Here is a 21,160-nt window from a genome sequence, read left to right as displayed (position 1 = left end):
TACAAGTAATTGGAAAGGTAAGGACATATAAGGGAGAGTCAACATGGTTGCATGTGTGGGTAATATTGTCTCACTTACTTGAAGAACTAACAAAGGATTGATGAAGGCTGAGTGGTGAATATTGTCCACATGGACAATGCATTTGGCAAGGTTCCACATGGTTGACTGGTTAGCAATGTTAAATCACATGGAATACAGGGAGAACTAACCATTTGGATAAAAGTTTGGCTTGAAGATGGAAGACAGCAGCACGGAGCAGTGGGGCGGCATGGTGGCACAGTGGTTAGCACTGCTTACATTTTTTACATTATATTACATTACAATGTGGAAACAGGCCCTTCGGCCCAACAAGTCCACACCGACCCGCCGAAGAGTAACCCACCCATACCCTTACATTTACCCCTTACCTAACACTATGGGCAATTTAGCATGGCCAATTCACCTGAATTGTGGTGAATTGGCCATGCTATTGACCATGAATTTTGCATGGCCAATTCACCTAACCTGCACATTTTTGGACTGTGGGAGGAAACCGGAACACCCGGAGGAAACCCACGCAGACACTGGGAGAATGTGCAAACTCCACACAGACAGTCGCCTGAGGCGGGAATTGAACCCGGGTCTCTGGCGCTGTGAGGCAGCAGTGCTAACCACTGTGCCACTTGCTGCCTCACAATGATCGGTTCAATTCCCGCCTCAGGCAACTGTCTGTGTGGAGTTTGCACATTCTCCCAGTGTCTGCGTGGGTTTCCTCCGGGTGTTCCGGTTTCCTCCCACAGTCCAAAAATGTGCAGGTTAGGTGAATTGGCCATGCAAAATTGCCCGTAGTGTTAGGTGAAGGGGTAAATGTAGGGGAATAGGTCTGGGTGGGTTGCTCTTCGGAGGATCGGTGTGGACTTGTTGGGTCGAAGAGCCTGTTTCCACACTAAGTATTCTATAATAACAGAGGATGGTGAACGAGGGATGCTTTTCAGAATGGATTCCTATGATCAGCTATGGATCATTGTTGGGTCCATTGCTTTTTGTAATTTGTATAAATGTTTTGGATGTGACATCCACTGCTATTTTGTAGTTCCTTGGCTTTTCCTTACTACCTTCCTTAAATAATGGCATCACATTAGCCAACATCCAGTTTTCTAGCATCTCACCAGTGGCTATCAATGATACAAATATATCAGTAAGAAGCTCAGCAATCACTTCCCTAGCTTGCCACAAAGTTCTATCATGTAATCGCAAATTGCAGTTTTCAGGATAGCAAGAAGACTAAAGATTGACAGTGCCACCTACTAAAGGTAAAACAATAACAGAGAGCAGTGGTTATCAATGATCCATTTGGGCAAGGAAAATCAGGCAGGACTTATACATTTAATGGTGCCGGCCTGGGGAGCAATGCTAAGCAAAATGTCCTTTGGGTGTTAAGTTCATTGTTCATTGAAAGTCACAGGTAAAAAAAGGAAAGTGCAGGAGGAGTTTAGTATGCTTGCATTGAATATAGGATTTGGAAGGTCATGTTGTAGCTCTGTAGAAACATGGAAACATAGAAAATAGGCACAGGAGTAAGGCCATTTGGCTTTGAGCCTGCACCACCATGGAATACGATCATGCAATCTCTGTATCCCATTCCTGCCCTCTCCCCACACCCCTTGAACATTGTTTAGGATACTTTTGGAATACAACATTCAATTCTGATCTCCCTGATAGAATAAAAATGTTGTGAAACTTGAAAGGGTTCAGAAAAGATTTACAAGGATGTTGCCAGGGTTGGAAGGCTTGAGCTATCAGGAGAAGCAGAATAGACTGGACCTATTTTCCCTGGAGCATCCGAGGATGAATGGTGACCTTAGAGGTTTATAAAATCATGCAACGGATGGATAAGGCAAATAATGTCTTTTCCCCAGGGTAGGGTATCCAAAACTATAGGGCATGGGTTTAAGGTGAGAAGAAAAAGATATAAACAGGACCCAACGGGCAGCTTTTTCATGTAGAGGCAGATAAGTGTATGGAATGAGCTGCCAGAGAAGCTGGAGGCTGGTACAATTACAGCATTCCAAAGGCATCTGGATGAGTGTATGAATAGGTAGAGTTTAGAGGGGTATGGGACAAATGCTTACAAGAGGGACTTCATTTTAGGATATCTAGATGGCATGAACGAGTTGGACTGAGGGGCTGTTTCCATGCTGTACATCTCCACGACTCTAGAGATTGTAAACAAGCTAAAACAGCTCATTAATAGAAACCATTTGTCAAAGCCAACAAGTGTGTCTGTCAATCTGCTGGAAGTGGATGCCTAAGTATTCACTACTGCAGCAGGATGCTGGTTTAGAGAGTTGTAATTTGAATATGAGCAGAAGCTTGTTTGAGGGCTTGCTCCAACACAGGCTGACTGAGGGAACAAAGTGTCAATTATTTAACTGGCTGATAGAGTCAGAAATTTGGTGCCAGGAAATAAGAGACAGAAAAATGATATGGCTCTGGCTTACCTCTGCTAAGTGGCATTGTCAACCTTTAGTCTTCTTGCAATCCTGGAAACTGTCTATCTCTGAATATAATCGCAAATTGCAGTGTCATAGAGATGTACAGCACAGAAACATTCAGTTCAACTCATCCATGTTGACCAGATATTCTCAATTAATCCAGTCTCATTTGCTAGCACTTAGCCCATATCCTTCCAATTCATATAGCCATCCAGTTGCCTTTTAAATTCTGTAATTATATCAGTCTCCACCATTTCCTCCTATAGCTCATTCCATACAATGCTTCACCCTCTGCATAAAAACTTTGCCCCATAGGTCTTTTAAATCCCCTTTTAAATCTTTTCCCCTTATTCTATGCTCTCTAGCTGTAGGGAAAAGACCTTGTCTGTTTACACCCTTCATTGTTTTATAAACCTTCATAAGGTCAACTCTCAGCTCTGACTCTCCAGAGAAAATAGACCCAGCCTATTCAGTCTCTCCCTACAGCTGAAATCCTCCAACCCTGGCAAGATTCTTGTAAATCTTTTCTGAACCCTTTCAAGTTTCACAAGTCCTTCCTATAGGAGGGAGGCCAGAATTGTACGTAATACTCCAAGTGGCCAAACAAGTGGCCAAACCAATGCCCTGTGCAGCCACAATGTGATCTCCCAATTCCTCTATTCAGTGCACTGACCAATAAAAGGATACCAAATGCATTCTTCACTATCCTGTCGACCTGTGACTCCACTTTCCAGGAATTATGGACCTGCACTCCAAGGTCTCTTTGTTCAGCAACACTCCCTAGGACCTTACCATTAAGTGTATTAGTCCTGCCTTGAATAGCCTTTCCAAAATGCAGCAGCTCATATTTATTTAAACTGAACTCCATCTGCTCACCTGATAAAGATCCCATTGTACTCTGATGTAACCTTCTTCACGATCCATTACACCACCAATTTTTATTCTTCAGCTTATTAACTCAATCAATACTTCAATCCTGCTGTCTGAACTACAGACATGGAATCATGCCAGGGAGGGGGAGAAAATTTTGTTGGACGTTCTGCTTCAGGAGACAGCCACATCCCTTAGAGCCACATCCCTTAGATTGATGAACTTTAGAGTTGGTCCATTGTTAGGGAAGGGAGGATGGGACTTGAATCAGGCAGGTAAGAGTATTTAGCACAGAATGATGGAGGAGTCCCAGCCTTTCATTTTGAACCACTGGTGCAATTTATGTGGGAAAGAGGACTACATGATGAAGGGTTACACTATTTTTGTATCATGGAACAGGATATCTTTTATGTGGCAAGGAGTAAAAAGCAGTTTGATAGTGGTAGAGGCAACTAGAGATAGACTCCCTGTTCCAGACAGCATTGTCCATCAAGGTGAAAGACGCTTTGTCATGACCAGAACGGCATTTGGAGTGGGACGGAAGAGATTCAGTTGTCATGCTCCATGTAGGAACCAACATCAGAAGAGCTAAAAATTATGCAACACTAAAAAAGATGAATGGCTTAGGGTTCAAATTCAACAGGACCAGTGCTTCCTGGTCAAGTTGACCACCTCCAAAATATGGGTCTCAACCAAACTTGGAATCACAATGATTCGGCTGACATGTTCCCCTTCCTCTGAAAATAATTACATCATCATCAACAGTGCAGGAGGATTTTAGGAACAAAAAACGGTGGCTCAGTGGTTAGCACTGCTGCCTCAAACTGCCAGGCACCTGGGTTTGATTCCAACTTTGGTGGATTTTGCATGTTCTACCCATGTCTGCATGGGTTTTCACCAGGTCCAAACCACAGTCCAAAGACAACCATGGTAAATGTAAGGCTGCGTCTAGTTGGGATGCTCTTTGGAGAGTCAGTGGTCTGAAGGGCTTCGTTCCACACTGTAATAATTCTATGATTCTAACGTTCACCAGACACTTGGGGAGGTCTAAGGTATAGTTGGTAATCCAGCATGGATGCAAGGCAGTCTCTGTATGAGGGGATGGAGGGGCAAGGAGTACGTGCAATGAGTGAGAGGTGGGGAGAAAGTCTATAATAAATTCAAGTGAAATAGGGTCTGCAGCAAATGAGAGGTGGAGGTGAAGGATATCGGTGAGTAAGGAGTGGGTATCTATCAATAAAGGACAATGGGCAATATATGCTGACGTATCCAGTAACATCCACATCCCATGAGCAAATAAAAAAATGTGCTAAAGCTGAAAATATTTTCTGAACTGTCAAAGTCTCTGAATTGTTATATGAGCTGAGTTATGGAAATTAGAGGATTAAATCTGTGGATTACAGTGGTGTGGGAAGAGGGGACCACCAGCAGAGAAAAGAAAAAGCTGCTGATATGGGTTAACTCCAATTCAAACCAGGCTAGATCAGCCTCCTCACAAATAAGATAAGTAAGGTAATTAACAGGACTGAAATGGGGGCTATGGTTTAAGCAAGATTTAGAAAGCCAAAGATAAAATTCGATACAACAGATTGAATCAAGGGAAAAGCGGAGTTCTGAAGGGTCACTTGACCCAAAGCATTAACTCTGATTTTTCTCCACAGAACTCTGCCAGATCTGTTGAGATTTTCTAGTCATTTCTGTTTTTGTTTCTGATTTCCAGTATGCATAGTTCTTTTGATCTTTGTCAAGATAAAGCTATCCTCGATCAAAGATTGAGATGATGAGGCAATATTAATCGTAGAGATATACAGGACAGAAACAGACCCTTCGGTCCAACTTGTCCATGCCAACCAGATATCCTAAATTAATCTAGTCCCATTTACCAGCAATTGGCCCATATCCCTCTATACACTTTCTACTCACAGACCAGCTAGGTGCTTTCTAAATGTAATTGTATTAGCCTCCACCACGCCCTCTGGCAGCTCATTCTATAAACACACCAGCCTCCGCGTGAAAAAGCTGCTCATTAGGTTCCTTTTAAATTTTTCCCTTCTCATCCAAACCTATGCCCTCTAGTATTGGACACCTCCACCACAGAGAAAAGACGTTGACTATTTACTCTATCCGTGCACCACAATTTTATAAACCTCTGTAACATCACCTGTCAGCGTCCTCCAGGGAAAATAGCCCTAACCTATTCAACCTACAATACATTTCCTCCAACCCTAGCAACATCCTTGTAAATCTTTTTGAACCTTTTCAAAGTTTCACAACATCCTTCCTATAAGAGGGAGACCAGACTTGCAAGCAATATTCTGAAGATTGCCAAAGCAATGTCTTGTACAACCATAAAATGACTTAACTCTTCTCCATGGACTGACCAAAAAAAGCTAGCAATTATTTGCTGGCCTATAGACTACACCTATTAGTGACTTTTTTTATCACCCCTTAGAATTTCTAATTTCCACCTAAATGGATTCAGCTTTATTTATTTATATCATCTCTAACCACCGCCCTGATGTCATCCTTAAATATCAAAGCTACACCGCCTCCACCTTCCTGTCTGGCCTTCTGAATAGTTTGATACCTTACCATTAAGTGTATAAGTCCTGCCCTGAACTGCCTTTCCAAAATGCAGCACCTCATATTTATCTAAATTAAACTCCATCTGCCACTCCTCAGCCAATTGGCCCATCTGATCAAGATCCCATTGTACTGAGGTAACCTTCGTTGCTGTCCACTATACCTCCAATTTTGGTGTTATCTGCAAGCTTACTAACTATACCTATGTTCACATATTGCCATTGAAATAAATGACAAAAAGCAGTGGATCCAGCACCGAACCTTTCAGCACACTGCTGATCACAGGCCTCCAGTCTGAAAAGAAACCCATTACCACCAGTCTTTGCCTTCTAACTTCAAGCCAGTTCTGTTTTAAATAACTAGTTCAATCTCTATTCTGGCTAACCCGTCCATCATGAAGAACCTTGTCAAACACCTGACTGAAGTCCATGTAGATCACATTCACCAGTCTGCCCTCATCAATTCTCTTCATTGCTTCTTCAAAAAAACACAAATCAATTATTGAAACATGATTTTCCACACACAAAACCATGTTGATTATCTCTAATCAGTCCTTGCCTTTCCAAATATAAGTCAATCCCGTCCCTCACGATTCCCTCTAACACCTTGTCAGGCTCACCGCTTTTCCAACCATCTTTCTTAAATAGTGGCACAATGCCAGCTACCTCCGGTCTTCCTGCACCTCACCTGTGGCTAGTGATGATACATTTACCTCAGCAAGGGGCCCAGCAGTCACTTCCTTCGCTTCCCACACAGTTTAAGGCTTGAACGAAAGAATCGGGAAATCTCTTCTGAGAAGATGTGATTGTAATACAATTGCACAGTACTGAGGGAGTGCAGCATTCTACCAGGTAACCTTTCAAAATAAAACCTTCAGAAGTTTTTTTTAGGCAAACAATTCTTCTAAAAAAAAAACCTCAAAACTCCCACTCATTTCTGGTTTAAACAAAGCAATGCTTACTATACATGAGTCAAACAAAACAAATATTAAACACAATTCTGGCTAAGTGCCCATACTCGCAAACCCAGCAGCAACACAATTCAAGCATGAACAAACAGGTAAACTATGGTCAATTATAAACCACAAATGACACCTTAAATAGCAGTTGCAACGATGATATTTCTTACAAATTGGATTAACAGTCCACTCAGCATATATGTCATCAATCTCAGGTGAGATTGAGACAAGGAACAGGTAGTGGGTCTTTGGAATTATCTTCCCCAAAAGGCTTTGGATGCTCAATCATTGAGCAGGTTCAAAAACAGAAATTGATAGGTTTCAGTAAGCTAAGCATGTCAAAGGAGATGGAGATCACAATGGAAATTGATCAACTAGTAGGTTCAGTAGGTGAAATAGCCTGCTCAAGTTCCAAGCCTCACTAACTTAACGAGGAACATATTTGCATTGGAGGCTGGTCAAACAAGGCGCACCCATTCATTCCGGGGATGGAGGTACTTTATGAAGAAATTTTGAGTCGATTGGACCTGTACTTGAGAATGAGAAAGGACCTCATTGAAATGCACATTATTCTTAGGGGGCTTGACAGGGTAGATTCTCATGGGCAATCGTGAACAGTTTAAAATAAAGGGTCTCCCACTCATACAGGGGAGTATAAATTTCTTCTCGCAGTGTCCTTGGAAGTCTCTACCCTAGTAAGCAGTGGTGGCGGATTATTTGGAGATGCCGGTGTTGGACTGGGGTGTACCAAATTAAAAATCACAACATCAGGTTATAGTCCAACAAGTTTAATTGGAAGTGCACTAGCTTTCAGAGCACTGTTCCTTCATCAGGTAGTCGTGGAGGACACAATTATAAGACACAGAATTTATAGCAAAAGTTTACAATGCGATGTAACTGAAATTATACATTGAAAAAATACCTTGATTGCTTGTTGAGTCTTTCATCTGTTCGAATGCCATGATAGTTTCACTTCTTTTATGTGTAAATCACAAAATTTTTTTTATATAAAAGTTGCATTCGCAGATTAACTGTAACAATTGGTGCGAGCAAGACAATATGTTGAAGGTGTTAGTCCCGTGTTCTCTGTCTGTACCATAATGTTTAGACTGATTCTAATCTAAAAAGTCAGATAACAGAGTCTTACATGAATTCATGCAGTTTTTGAGCAAAGTACAATGTAACTCTGAAAGCACAAATTCGCCCCACAAACATATAGGTATATGTGTGCATGTCTGGCTGGGTTGGGGGGCTGAGTGTCAGAGAGAGTGTATATATGTGTGTGCGTGGTGTGTGAGCGAGCATAGAGTGTCTTAAGTCTGTGAGGGGGTGTGTGCGTGCGTCCGTCTGTATGTCTGCGCCCGTCTGTGTGTCAGCGTGTGCGCGCGCGCACACGCGTTGGTGTGTCAGTGTGCGCGTGCATCCGTCCATGTGTCAGTGTGAGTGCTTGTGCGCGCACCCGGTGTGTCAGTGTGCGCGCGCACCCGGTGTGTCAGTGTATGTATGCGTGAGTGCGCGCGCGTGCGTCCATTTGTGTGTCTGTGTGTGTGCGTCCTTTTGTCAGTGTGTGCGCTCGTGCCGTCTGTGACAGTGTGTGCGCGCGCCCGTCGTGTCAGCATGTGTGCGTCTGTCCATGTGTCAGCGTGCGCGCGCGCCCGTGTGCGTGTCAGTGTGCACGTGCGCGACTGTGTATGCGCCTGGCCGTGCTTCAACATGTGCGTGCACCCGTGTGTCAGTATGTGTGCGTGCGTGCGCACCCGTCCGTCAGCGCGGGCGTGTGTCAGAATGCGCACGCGTGCCGGTGGGGGGAGGAAAGAGTGTGTGGTTGTGTGCGCGCCCGTCTGAGTGTCTCTGTATGTGCGCGCACATCCGTGTGTCAGTGTGTGCGCGCGCCCGTGTGCGAGCCCTTCCGCGTGTCAGTGGGCGCGCCCTTCCGCGTGTCAGTGGGCGCGCCCGTCCGCGTGCGCATGTCAGTGGGCGCGCCCGTCCGTGTGCGCATGTCAGTGGGCGCGCCCGTCCGTGTGCGCATGTCAGTGGGCGCGCCCATCTGCATGTGTGCGTGTCAGTGCGCGCGCCCGTCTGTGTGTACCCGTGTGCATCAGTGCGCGCGCCCGTCCATGCATGTGCGTCAGTGTCTGTCCGTGTGTGTGTCAGCGTCTATCCGTCCGTGTCAGAGTGCACGTGCGCGTCCATCAGTGCACGCATCAGTGTGTCAGTGGCAGTGTGTGCTAGTGTGTCCATGTGTGTGTCAGTTCATGTGTCCATGCTTGTCAGTCTGTGTGCGCGCGTGCCAGTGTGCGCATGCGTCCATCCGTGTGCGCATGCCCGTCCGTGTGCGTATGAGTGTATGTGTGTGTGTGCGTGCGTGCGTGTACAGTGCAATGGCGGTTACCTGTAGTGTGACATGAACCCAAGGTCCCGGTTGAGCCCCTCCCATAGAGTACAGGGAGGTGGCGGAGTAATTTAAAATTCAATGTTGTTAGACAGAATCTTGACAGATAAAAAGGTGTTGAGTGTCATCAAGGGGAGACAGGAAAGTGGAGTTGACACCATAATCAACTACTCCATAATCTGAGTGGAGGAGCAGGTTCTGGTGCTGAATGGCCTTCAGTTGCTGCTACTCCTTATGATCTTAGATGACCTGGCATTGTATCTCAAGTGGTTTATTCAGTTTTGAGACTCCATGCCAACAATGAAAAGACAAACATTAGTCTTGGTTAACATGCCTTCAAAAATCTAGATAACTTGCTCATTTCCTCAATGTTTTGTGTGGAACCTATTTACAATTAAAGCTTCCAAAAATATGCAAATATGGTGCACACTATCCCTTCAAAACAGAGTATTTTTTGTAGCAATTCATAAAAATGTAATTAACTGCTGTATCAACTATGTTCTCATAGGTGAAATTAAAAGAAACTTGAAAATGTGCCAAGCTATAAGCAATTGCTTGTCCATGTGTAGCAACTCTTTAACAGCTGCAACTCCTGCTGTAATATCAGCCCAAGGCAAAGTACCTGTCATGGACTACTTAACATATATATTCAAATAACCTTTGCAGTGAAAGTTGCAATACATGCTACAGCTACTCAATTTTGACCTTGTTGTAACTACTTTTGTGGAAGACAGCATAAATTGCTACTGTGTGTAATTTTAAAAAATACTGAAAACTATTGTTTTCATAAAGATACCCAAGGACTCCATTTAGAAAGAAACCAAACCAAATTTACTTCATATAATTACGAGCTCAAACTACTCTTCACCAATTTCCTGCTGTGAACACACACAGGACCTGTAACCATTTGCCAAATGAGAAATAAAGAACAAGCATAATAACATCGCTGAACAGACACTTATCAGGACAGACACAGTCATGAAACTAATGGTCTATCAATCTAACATCACAAGTAAAAACTAAAATAAAAGCAAACAGATTGAAAATACAGACAAAAGTGCTGTAGAACCGGTTTAGCAGAGTCTGTGCAGAAACAGAGTTAATGCTTTCAATTCAGTTTGACTCTTCCTCCAAACCATTCCAAAGCACGCAGGCAGGTAGGTTGAACAGGTAAACACATAGTAGATTAAACTTATTGCCAAAAAGTGATACATATTGTTTGGAAGTACGAGGATAGGCAAAATAAAATTAAGAATGCAACTCTGAAGTGGACAGGAGTGCACCGAAATCTAAACAATTTACCTCGGGTGGGAAAGTTTCTAGAAACAATTATTCAGGTTATAATAGTAATCACATGGAAAAAGGTCTATTAATTAGGAAACATCGGTATGGATTTCTGAAGGGAAAAAATTGTGCTTAACTAACTTATTGGAGTTTTTGAAAACAAGAAAGTAACATGGCTAACAGGGGCAGCACGCGGTGACTTAGTGGTTAGCACTGCTGCCTCACAGAGTCAGAGACCCAGTTTCGATTCCGGCCTCCGGCGACTGTATGTGGAGTTTGTACATTCTCCCAGTGTCTGCATGGGTTTCGTCTGTGTGCTCCAGTTTCTTCCCACAATAGGTGTAGGTTAGGTGAATTGGCCATGCTAAACTGCCCAGAGTGTAAGATGCATTAGTCAGAGGGAAACGGGTCTGGATGGATTGCTCTTCGGAGGGGTGGCGTGGACTTGTTGGGCCGATCTAATCTACTGATAGCTTCAATTTTCCCGATTATATATAAAAATGATTTCGATCATGGTGTGCAGAGGTGATACGAAATTTGGAAGAACAACAAACTGAGAGGGGCAGCATGGAACTCTAAAAGGGATGCATAAGGTGATGCACTTTGGCAGGAAAAACATTGAAATACATTAGAAAATGGAGGAAAAATTCTAAAAGGGATGCAGGAGCAGAGGGACATAACTATAACTGCACATATGACAGAGGTCAAAAAGTGCAGTGCTGGAAAAGCACAGCCAGTCAGGCAGCATCCGAGGAGCAGGAGAGTCATGTTTCGAGCATATTCTCTTCATCAGGAATGTTGGGCTGAGAGATAAATGGGGCTGGGGGGCAAGGCATCTGGGAACAGTGGATGAAGGTGTGGGGTGATGGCGATAGGTCAGAGTGGAGGGTGGAGTGGATAGGAAGATACACAGGTAGGACAGTTCAAGACGGTGGTGCAGAGTTGGAGGGTTGGATCTGCAATAAGGTGGGAAGAAGGGAGATGAGGAAACTGGTAAAATTGACATTGGTCCTGTGTGGTTGGAGGGTGCCCAGGCAGAAGATGCGGCATTCTTCCTCTAGGCATCAGGTGGTTGAACTTGGCAGTGGAGGCGGCCCAGGACTTGCATGCCCTTGGTGGAGTGGGAGGTGGAGTTGAAGTGGGACCTTGGGACCTGCCAATTTCCTGAAGAGCAGCTTATGCTTGAAACATGGACTCGCCTGCTCCTCTAACCGGCTGTGCTTTACCAACATCACACTTTTTGACTCTGACTCTAGCATCCTGTATCACTGAAGGTGGCAAGACCAACAAGGAAAGCAATGAAAAAACCATTGAGTATCCTCAGTTTTATTAAAAAGGTCATGGAATTCAACAGTATAGGTAATGCTAAACATATATAAGACAGACTTGCTAGACCTCAGCTGGAGCACTGTGTACGGTTGTAGGCACCACATTATAGGAAAGATGTGAACTCACTGAAGAGTGCGGAGAAGCAATTTACTAGAATGGTTTCAGGTGAGAGAAACTTCAGTTATGAAGATAGATTGAAGGAGGCGAGACTGTTCTCCTTGGAGAGATGCTTTCAAAACCATGAGCAAGTTGGATAGAGTAGGAAATGTCAGCATGGGAGAGGCTGTTCTCACCCCAGTACTCTATGAATCTAAACCCACTTCTACAGCAGACTTTAAGCCATACATTTAAATCCCTAATTGTTTTTTAAATACTTCTGTTAATTTATTTATAGTTCAGGTAATCTTATATACAGAGGTCATGCAAATTAATTTGGCATCTAACTCTACATATGAACTCTACATATGAGCTTCTCCTGCTCGTACCTAAATGGGTCACGAACACTGGGTTCTCTCCTTCCCACAGTAAGTTCCATTCCAGTCCTGAGTAGATGTCTCAAGGAGTCGCAGGGGCACAAAAAGTTATCCAGACTCAACAGAAATCTGCATTTATCCCCATCCTCTGTCTCTGGGTAGGACTATGTTCCTTTTTACTCCCTCTGTTTGAATGGCTTCCTGTATTGCCGTACCATGGTCAGTTCAATGATCCACTCAGTAGACTCTGGTACGAGGCCATTGAACCTTTTGGATAATTCCAAAAGCTGAGTATCTTCCAGCACTTGGATACCATTATCTGCCACACTGTTCTGTCTTTATCCACAGATGAAATCAGAAGATCTTATCCAAAAGGGTGTGAAATAGTATCTATATAACTTCAACCCGTATCCTGTATTCTTGATGTATCAGGTGTCTTCAGTCAAACCTCCACTTTGACAAGTCTAAGACAAAACTCCTCAAGATAAGTAACCATTTAGTAAGTCTGCATTTCATAATTTAATTACAATATTATGTACCCGGTTTTAAGGGATCCCAAAGCACTCTTATTACCCACTCCCTCACAATATGCTTGCAAAATTCTCTTGTGTTTGCTTTCATATCCCATGGAGGAGAAAGTGAGGTCTGCAGATGCTGGAGATCAGAGCTGGAAATGTGTTGCTGGAAAAGCGCAGCAGGTCAGGCAGCATCCAGGGAACAGGAGAATCGACGTTTCGGGCATAAGCCCTTCTTCAGGAATGGGGAAAGTTTGTCCAGCAGGCTAAGATAAAAGGTAGGGAGGAGGGACTTGGGAGAGGGGCGTCGGAAATGTGATAGGTGGAAAGAGGTCAAGGTGAGGGTGATAGGTCAGACTGGGGTGGGGGCGGAGACGTCGGGAAGAAGATCTCAGGTTAGGAAGGCGGTGCTGAATTTGATGGATTTGACTGAGACAGGGTGGGGGGAGGGGAAATGAGGAAACTGGTGAAATCCGAGTTCATCCCTTGTGGTTGGAGGGTTCCTAGCCGGAAGATGAGGCGTTCTTCCTCCAACCGTCGTTTTGTTGTGGTCTGACGATGGAGGAGTCCAAAGACCTGCATATCCTTGGTGGAGTGGGAGGGGGAATTGAAATGTTGAGCTACAGGGTGGTTGGGTTGGTTGGTCCGGGTGTCCCAGAGGTGTTCTCTGAAACGCTCCGCAAGTAGCCGGCCTGTCTCCCCAATATAGAGGAGGCCACATCGGGTGCAGAGGATGCAATAGATGATATGTGTGGAGGTGCAGGTGAATCTGTGGCGGATATGGAAGTTTCCTTTGGGGCCTTGGAGGGAGGTGAGGGGGGAGGTGTGGGCGCAAGTCTTGCACCTCCTGCGGTTGCAGGGGAAGGTGCCGGGAGTGGAGGTTGGGTTGGTGGGGGGTGTGGATCTGACGAGGGAGTCACGGAGGGAGTGGTCTTTACGGAATGCTGATAGGGGAGGGGAGGGAAATATATCCTTGGTGGTGGGGTCCGTTTGGAGGTAGCGGAAATGACGGTGGATGATGCGCTGTACATGGAGATTGGTGGGGTGGTAGGTGAGGACCAGTGGGGTTCTGTCCTGGTGGCGGTTGGAGGGGCGGGGTTCAAGGGCGGAGGAGCAGGAAGTGGAAGAGATGCGGTGGAGGGCATCGTCGACCACGTCGGGGGGGAAATTGCGGTCCTTGAAGAAGGAGGCCATCTGGGTTGTGCGTTTTTGGAACTGGTCCTCCTGGGAGCAGATGCGGCGGAGTCGAAGGAATTGGGAGAATGATCCCATGATCCCATATCCCATGATCTACTACACTTTTGTTGTTCTTTAAACACTATCTCTGGTGACTGAACTTTGAAATAACTCCTTGAATAACTTCTTTCCCATTTTCGGCATTGCTTATTCAAACCTCTTCATCCAAACTCAAGTATTTCCTCGGGTGGGTTATGGGGGAGGAGGTGTTGCACAGATTTGTTAGATGGGATTTCTGTGCAGTGCTTCAATATATTTCACTTCATCAAACATGCTGAAAAAACATCCATTCAAATCTCTTCCATTCTGCAGCTGCTCTCCTGTCTTTGCCCACATTCAGAATTTTGCAGAACAGGAGGCCACTCAACACAGTATCTATACTGGCTCCCAAAACTGCTACCAGCTAGTCCCACTTTCCAGTCCTATCTCCACAGAGCACTAAAATCACCACTTCCAAACATAGATCTAGCCATCTTTCAAAACCTTCTGTGGAATATGTCTCCATCATTCTTTCAGACACAGTATTCCAAAATTATAAAAACTGCAAGTAAGGGTGATTCTCATCTGACGCCTCTTGACATTCTTGGTATTCTGACTCCGGTAACAATGGCTTTAAGAGGTTATTTTGTCCTTGCTTTCTTTTTGAGAGACGCTGTAAGGCTGAGGTGCTGAGCACTTCCAAGACCACTTGAGTAAACAGCTTTGGAGGCTTGGATTTTTAAAATAAAACAATGCCTGAATGGGTGTCGCCAGCTCTCTCAGATCAGGATTTCTGAGTTTTGGTTTCTCAGTAGGATCAGAAGCTTTTGGGGTCTCACCAGCATACTGGCCGCTACAACTAATTACTGGAACCGACAATTGGAAGCAGCAGGAACAGAACCAAATAAGTTCCAATAAACGGAACCAACCTTCACAGTGTCAGATGTTTTCTAAATGTCCAAATATATAAAATCCACAGCACTACTCTCATCCACTGTCTGTGTCACCTCATCAAAAGAACTTAATTACATTTGTCAGTCATGACCCTCCCTTGACAAAGCCATGTTGTATCAAACTTATTTTTTTTCCAAATATATAAGTATGTGCAGCATTACAGGCTCCATTAGTTTTCCCACTATTGATATCAAACTAATGCGTCTGTAATTTTCTGCGTTATCCTTTGCCCCCGTCTTAAACAAATGCGTCGCATTTTCAATCGTCCAGTGCTCTGGGACTAATCCTATGTTCAAAGTGGCCAGGAAAATTTGTCAATGTCATCACAATTTGCTCCCTTACCTTTCTCAACAAACTAGGATGCATCCCACCTGTGCCTGGTGATTCCCCTACCTGTTGCCAACTTTTTTAGCACCTCTTCTTTACCTATCACAATACTACTCAAACTGCTGAACATTCACATTTTCAACTAGGCGTCATCAACACCTTCAAATTTGGTAAGAATGAAGCAACATTTTCATTTAATACTGTTGCCATATCGTTTGCTTCAGTGAACACCTTACCCTTATTCCTCACTAACATTTTATTCATCGTATGCTTGAACAACATTTTATTATTTCTTTTTCGCAGCCTGCCATCCTTTCCTCATGCTTCCTCAGCCTTTGCCTCAAGAAATGTGTCTTGATTTTATTGCTATTTAATAGGGATTTGTTTGTTCTGGTCTTTTGGGGAGATGTTGTCAACCTGGTACCAAGGTGTCTACTCCATGGAAAAGCAGAGTACAGAAGAACCTCGATTATCTGAAGGACATGGGTGGGGAGTATTTTGCTCGGTTAATCGAATGCCAGATAATCGAATGCCAGATAATCGATCCCGGATAACATAGGTAGCCACACATCGGATCATTACGATCTTGTTCGGATCATCCGAAATTCAGTTAATTGAATGCCGGATAATTGGAGGTTCCTCTTTGTAAACAGCATTTTTTTTAAAAAAGTAGACAAAAGAAGCACGAGTGGATGAAGTCAGGTTTACACAGACCCAGGGTTTTAGTTGTGCTTGGAGGTGTTAAAGTTGGGGTTTCTGGAGTTGAAGTTGCAAGATAGATCTCTGCTGCTAGATTCATTCTAATAGTGTTCCTTCTCATGGACTGGAGAATCTAGGAAGTGAAACAAATCTGTTTTGTGAATTTGCCTTTGCGAATTTATGGGATGCTGCAGTTTGTGCCCGAAACATCGATTCTCCTGCTCCTTGGATGCTGCCTGACCTTCTGTGCTTTTCCTGCACCACACACTCTACTCTAATCTCCAGCACCTGCAGTCCTCATTTTGGCCTATACTGGATCAGTTGATGAGTTATTTTGCTAATTATTCTGATAGAGTTCAAGTTATGCCAATTCTAATTTTGTTTTTATTTTAACTGTGGTGTAAGAATAAAGTGTACTCTGCTTAAAGCCTAGTAGTTTGACCAATCGAATCATATCTGGAACGCAGTGCCTTACAACTCGCCTTTAAATAAGTTAAAAGTTCAGATCTAAGTTTAACTCCTTAATAAATTGAGGGGATTTCATATGGTCCATAACAATATTATTCAGGTATGCATATGATATCATATCATTAATTAATTACCCAGGGTACTGTAACTTTGGATACCCCGTATTTACTATTCATGCCCCTAGTCTTCTTCTGAAATTCTAAAATCCTCCCATTTTTCATCCACTATTTTATCCGTCAAAGATCAGAAGTTACACAACACCAGATTATAGTCCAACACGTTTACCTGAAATCACAAGCTTTCAAAGCACTGCCCCTTCGTCAGATGAAGTGAAGAAAAGCATACAGGCATAAAATTTATGGCCAGAAAGAAAGATCAATGGACAGAGAGATCAGAAAATCTCACATATAGTATAATGGAACAAAATGTGTGTTTCAATTAACATGCTCCTGGTCAATTTTTATACCTCTAAAATATGATCTTTCACAGCTTGGGATTTTAATCATTTGCTTATTTTTACACTTTTCCAACTTGTGCATATTTCATTCTTCCCCCTCTCCCATTCTTACCAGAGGTTTCTCAGACTCGGTTTCTGAAGAGGTTGGTGACAAAGGGCTGACTGGACTCAATGGTGGTGAACTGTCCACACTGGAAATGTAGTCTGGATCAGGAACGTAAAGAATCTGCATGATAGCACAAGAGTGTGTAAAAGGATGATGTACTCAACAATTTTATACAACCCTCATTCACCACTATAAACTCCCTTTAAAATTAAAAGTGCTCACTGGAATGCCTGATTTACAATTCAAATTGAATTTTTAAAACAACTGCACGTTCCACTTAATCATTTTTAAATATGTTTCTGCAACCACAAGTGGGAGACTCCGTACATGAGCTGAATACAACATAGACAAGCTGGATCAGCCAACCCCAATGGTCTGAACATAAAACTGAGCTTAGGGCATGAGCAGAGGGGAGAACAGAGGAGTAGAATTTCTTGTTCCCTTCACTTTACCAAAGGCCCTGCTGCAAATGTAATTTATAGACATTGCAGGTAGGCCAAAAGAAGGTTCATACCAAATGCACGTCCTGCACAATTAAATGTGCTCACCATCACAATGGAGGAACATGATTTGTAAGACTTTATTGCTAGGAAAGATTGAAAAGACTGATTTCTGGTCAAAAGGGAAAGCTCAGGGTGGCCTGAGAGAGAGAGATCTTGATGTTGGTGAAAGGTTTTCTAGGGTAGACTTGCCCTAGAAAGTTAAAAATCACACAACACCAGGTTATAGTCCAACAGGTTTAATTGGAAGCACACTAGCTTTCGGAGTGACGCTCCTTCATCAGGTAAGGTATTTTCTACCCTTCTAGGGTAGAAAGGTATTTTCACTAATCGGACAGACCAACAACAGAGGTAATAAATGGGTCACTACATCCATCAGGGAATTCAAAATGTCAGTAAGAATGTGGTTAGAATACAGAAGCTACTCATAAGTAGACGAAGCAAAGCACATTGTTACTCTTAAGAGGAAGTCAATAAAAATACAAAGAAATAATTTATGCAGATAGGTGAATTTCCATTAAGTTTAACAGCTTGCTTCACTTCTGTATGTTTTTGCTCATTTAATGCCATACAGGGGTAGCTGCTCACCAATGGAGATGGCCAAACACCAGCAAGCTTAATTGACAGGGTGGGAATTTGTATCTGCTTCCCAAGACAAAAGTATTAAACAATCACATTCACTAGTTGAGAAGCACTCCACAGGAAAACTCTGTCCTCAAGTAAGAGGAGAGGGACAAAAATTAAAATCAAAGGACTAATGAAAGGCTGGCATTTGTCACTGGACTAGAACATGAAAGGTGTGTTGTGATATTGCAACTGGATAAAGAACTGCGTAAATCTGATCTAGTAAAGCATTCACATCACAGAACACAGTGGTGTTAAGGTAATGTTACTGGACTCGTAATCCAAATGCTCTGGATCTGAATTCCAACATGGCAGCTGGCGAAATTTAAGAAAATTAAAAGCTAGTGCAGCTAGTTCATGAATGTGAAGGAAATGGTCAAAAAGTGACTCCAGACACATAGTAATGTGGTTAAATGTCCTCTGAAATGGCAAAGCACGTTCATTAAACCAATATACCAAAAGTCAAAAAAGTTGAAACCAGACAGATGATCTGGCATCACAAATCACTTTATACATAACATCAAGCATCTTGGAACTAGTGCCAAACTCGGGAGTTGTCTCAGACTATTCAAGCAACAGCAGCTAAACTCAGAATTGTACCATGTGGACACAATATCCTAAACATCATCCCTGGATCTGTCTTGGCCTACCAGCAGGACAGGCTCAAAACAGGTGAGGTCAGAGTGCTATACAGATGCAAAGGGGTTGCCTTGGGAGTCCTCAATATTGACTCTGGATCCCATGAAGTCTCATGGCATCAAGTCAAACATGGCAAGGAAGGTTCCTGCTGATGACCATCTACGTATTGCAACGCCCAGATAAATGAAGCAATACTCATCCTTGTTGAATAAGTTACGGCCTTCCTGCATCTAAGCCAGGTTGACTACCCTTGACTAGTCCATGCCTTTCTAAGTGAGAACTTATCTGATCTCGCAGGATTGATTCTAACAATGTGCCCTATGAAGAAAGACTAACTGGCACCATCTCCAATTGACTGACCACCTGCCCTCTCTCCCTGGAGTTCTACATCGGGGTGAACCCTAAACCCCCTTTCCTCAGATATTCTCTCTAACATTGTCCTGTACAGGGCAAAGGTGAAACTTGTCGCAGTTAAACGTGTGGGTGGGGTGGTGTGGGTGTGTAGAAAGGTAGCAGCAGTTTTACTGTACATCTTTGGACTGTGGGAGGAAACTGGAGCACCTGGAGTAAACCACGCAGACACGGGGAGAATGTGCAAACTCCACACTCTGCCCAAGGCTAGAATCGAATCTGGGACCCTGGTGCTGTGAGGTTGCAGTGCTAACCACTGGACCACTGTGCTGTCTGGTTAATGTTTTCTATACCATCTCCAAAACATTCACATCTTCCAGAGTGTCAAACAAACTGTACCGAATATTCCAAATGTGGCAGAACTAAAGTTCTACACAGCTGCAATGTGACTTGCAATGTTTATTGGTGATACCCCAATCAATGACAGTAAACATCTACCACTTTATCCACTTATTAGATTAGATTACTTTAGATTAGATTACTTACAGTGTGGAAACAGGCCCTTCGGCCCAACAAGTCCACACCGACCCGCCAAAGCGTATACCACCCAGACTCATACTCCTACATTTACCCCTTCACCTAATACTACGGACAATTTAGCATGGTCAATTCACCTAACCTGCACATTTTTGGATTGTGGGAGGAAACCAGAGCACCCGGAGGAAACCCACGCAGACACAAGAAGAATGTGCAAACTCCACACAGTCAGTTGCCTGAGTCGGGAATTGAACCAGAGTCTCTGGCGCTGTGAGGCAGCAGTGCTAACCACTGTGCCACCGTGCTACCCACAAGTTGCTACTTTCAGGGAATTGTGGACTTGCATACCTAAATCTCAGGTCAGTGCTTCTGAAGGTTCTGCGATTTACTGTTTACTTTCAAAATGCATTAGATCTTCCAAAATGCATCACCTCACATTCGTCGAGATTAAACTCCACCTGCCATTTCTCCGCCCAAGTCACTGGTCTATCTATATGCAGCCGTACCCTCTTGCAGTCATCATCACAAAGTGCAGCTGCCCAATTTCTTTGCGTCGGCCACAAGCTTACTGATCAGAACACCTATATTCTCTTCCTTGGTATTGGTAAGAACAGGAGTCCCAGCACGGATCACTGCTGAACACAACTGGTCACAGATCTCCAGTCAGAAAGCATCATCGCTACTCTCCAACTTCTATGAATGTGCCAGTTCTGTATCCATCTTACTAGCTCACCACCGATCCCCTGTGACTTCACCTTTTATATCAGCCAGCCATTGAAGATATCCACCGCCCTGACCTCAATCATCTTTGTTACTTCTAACATAAGGTCACACATGGAGACGTTCACAGATAATTTCGCAACGTTCAGCACCATTTGAGACTCTTCCAACACTGAAATAGTCTGGGCCCATATGTGGCAAGAGTTGAATAACATTCAGCCATGAGCTAGTAAATGGCAAGTGACATTCACACCACCCAAGTGCCAGGCAATGGCCATATCCAAGAAGAGAGAATCTAACCATTGCTCCTTGACATTCAATAGAGTTACAACTCTGAATCCCCAGTATCAACATCATAGGGATTACCATTGAGCAGAAACTGAACTGGATTAGCCATATAAATACAATGGCGACAAGAGCAAGTCAAAAGCTGGGAATACTGCAGCAAGTAATTTACTTCCTGATTTCCCAAAACCTGCCCTCTCTCAACAAGTCAAGACGACTGCAGCTCTAACAACACTCTAGAAGCTCGACTCCATCCAGGAAAAAGAGATCTACTTAATTGACACCCAATGCACCACCTTCAATATTCACTCCCTTCACTGCCAAAACACAGTAGCAGCAGTGTGTACCATCAACAAGGTGCACTAAGAAATTCACTATGCCTCCTTTAACAGTAACTTCC

General features: G+C 43.6%; 1 protein-coding gene across 9 annotated transcripts in view; it reads right to left on the bottom strand.

Moving 5' to 3' along the window:
- The window catches only part of oxr1a (oxidation resistance 1a), a 583,533-nt gene that overhangs the window by 183,270 nt on the left and 379,103 nt on the right, over window positions 1-21,160 (bottom strand). For all 9 annotated transcript variants that reach the window (XM_087986357.1, XM_087986351.1, XM_087986354.1 and 6 more), the window contains one exon: window positions 17,111-17,224. In XM_087986357.1, coding sequence (XP_087842483.1) covers window positions 17,111-17,224 — 114 coding nt within the window. The remainder of the gene's footprint in view (window positions 1-17,110; window positions 17,225-21,160) is intronic.

The sequence above is a fragment of the Chiloscyllium plagiosum genome, unplaced genomic scaffold (genome assembly GCF_037043375.1).
Source record: "Chiloscyllium plagiosum isolate Xiang-an unplaced genomic scaffold, Cpla_swu_hap1 HiC_scaffold_4, whole genome shotgun sequence".
NCBI lineage: Eukaryota > Metazoa > Chordata > Chondrichthyes > Orectolobiformes > Hemiscylliidae > Chiloscyllium > Chiloscyllium plagiosum.
The sequence above is the reverse complement of the archived record's forward strand: the minus strand, read 5'-3'. Positions and strand labels throughout refer to the sequence as shown.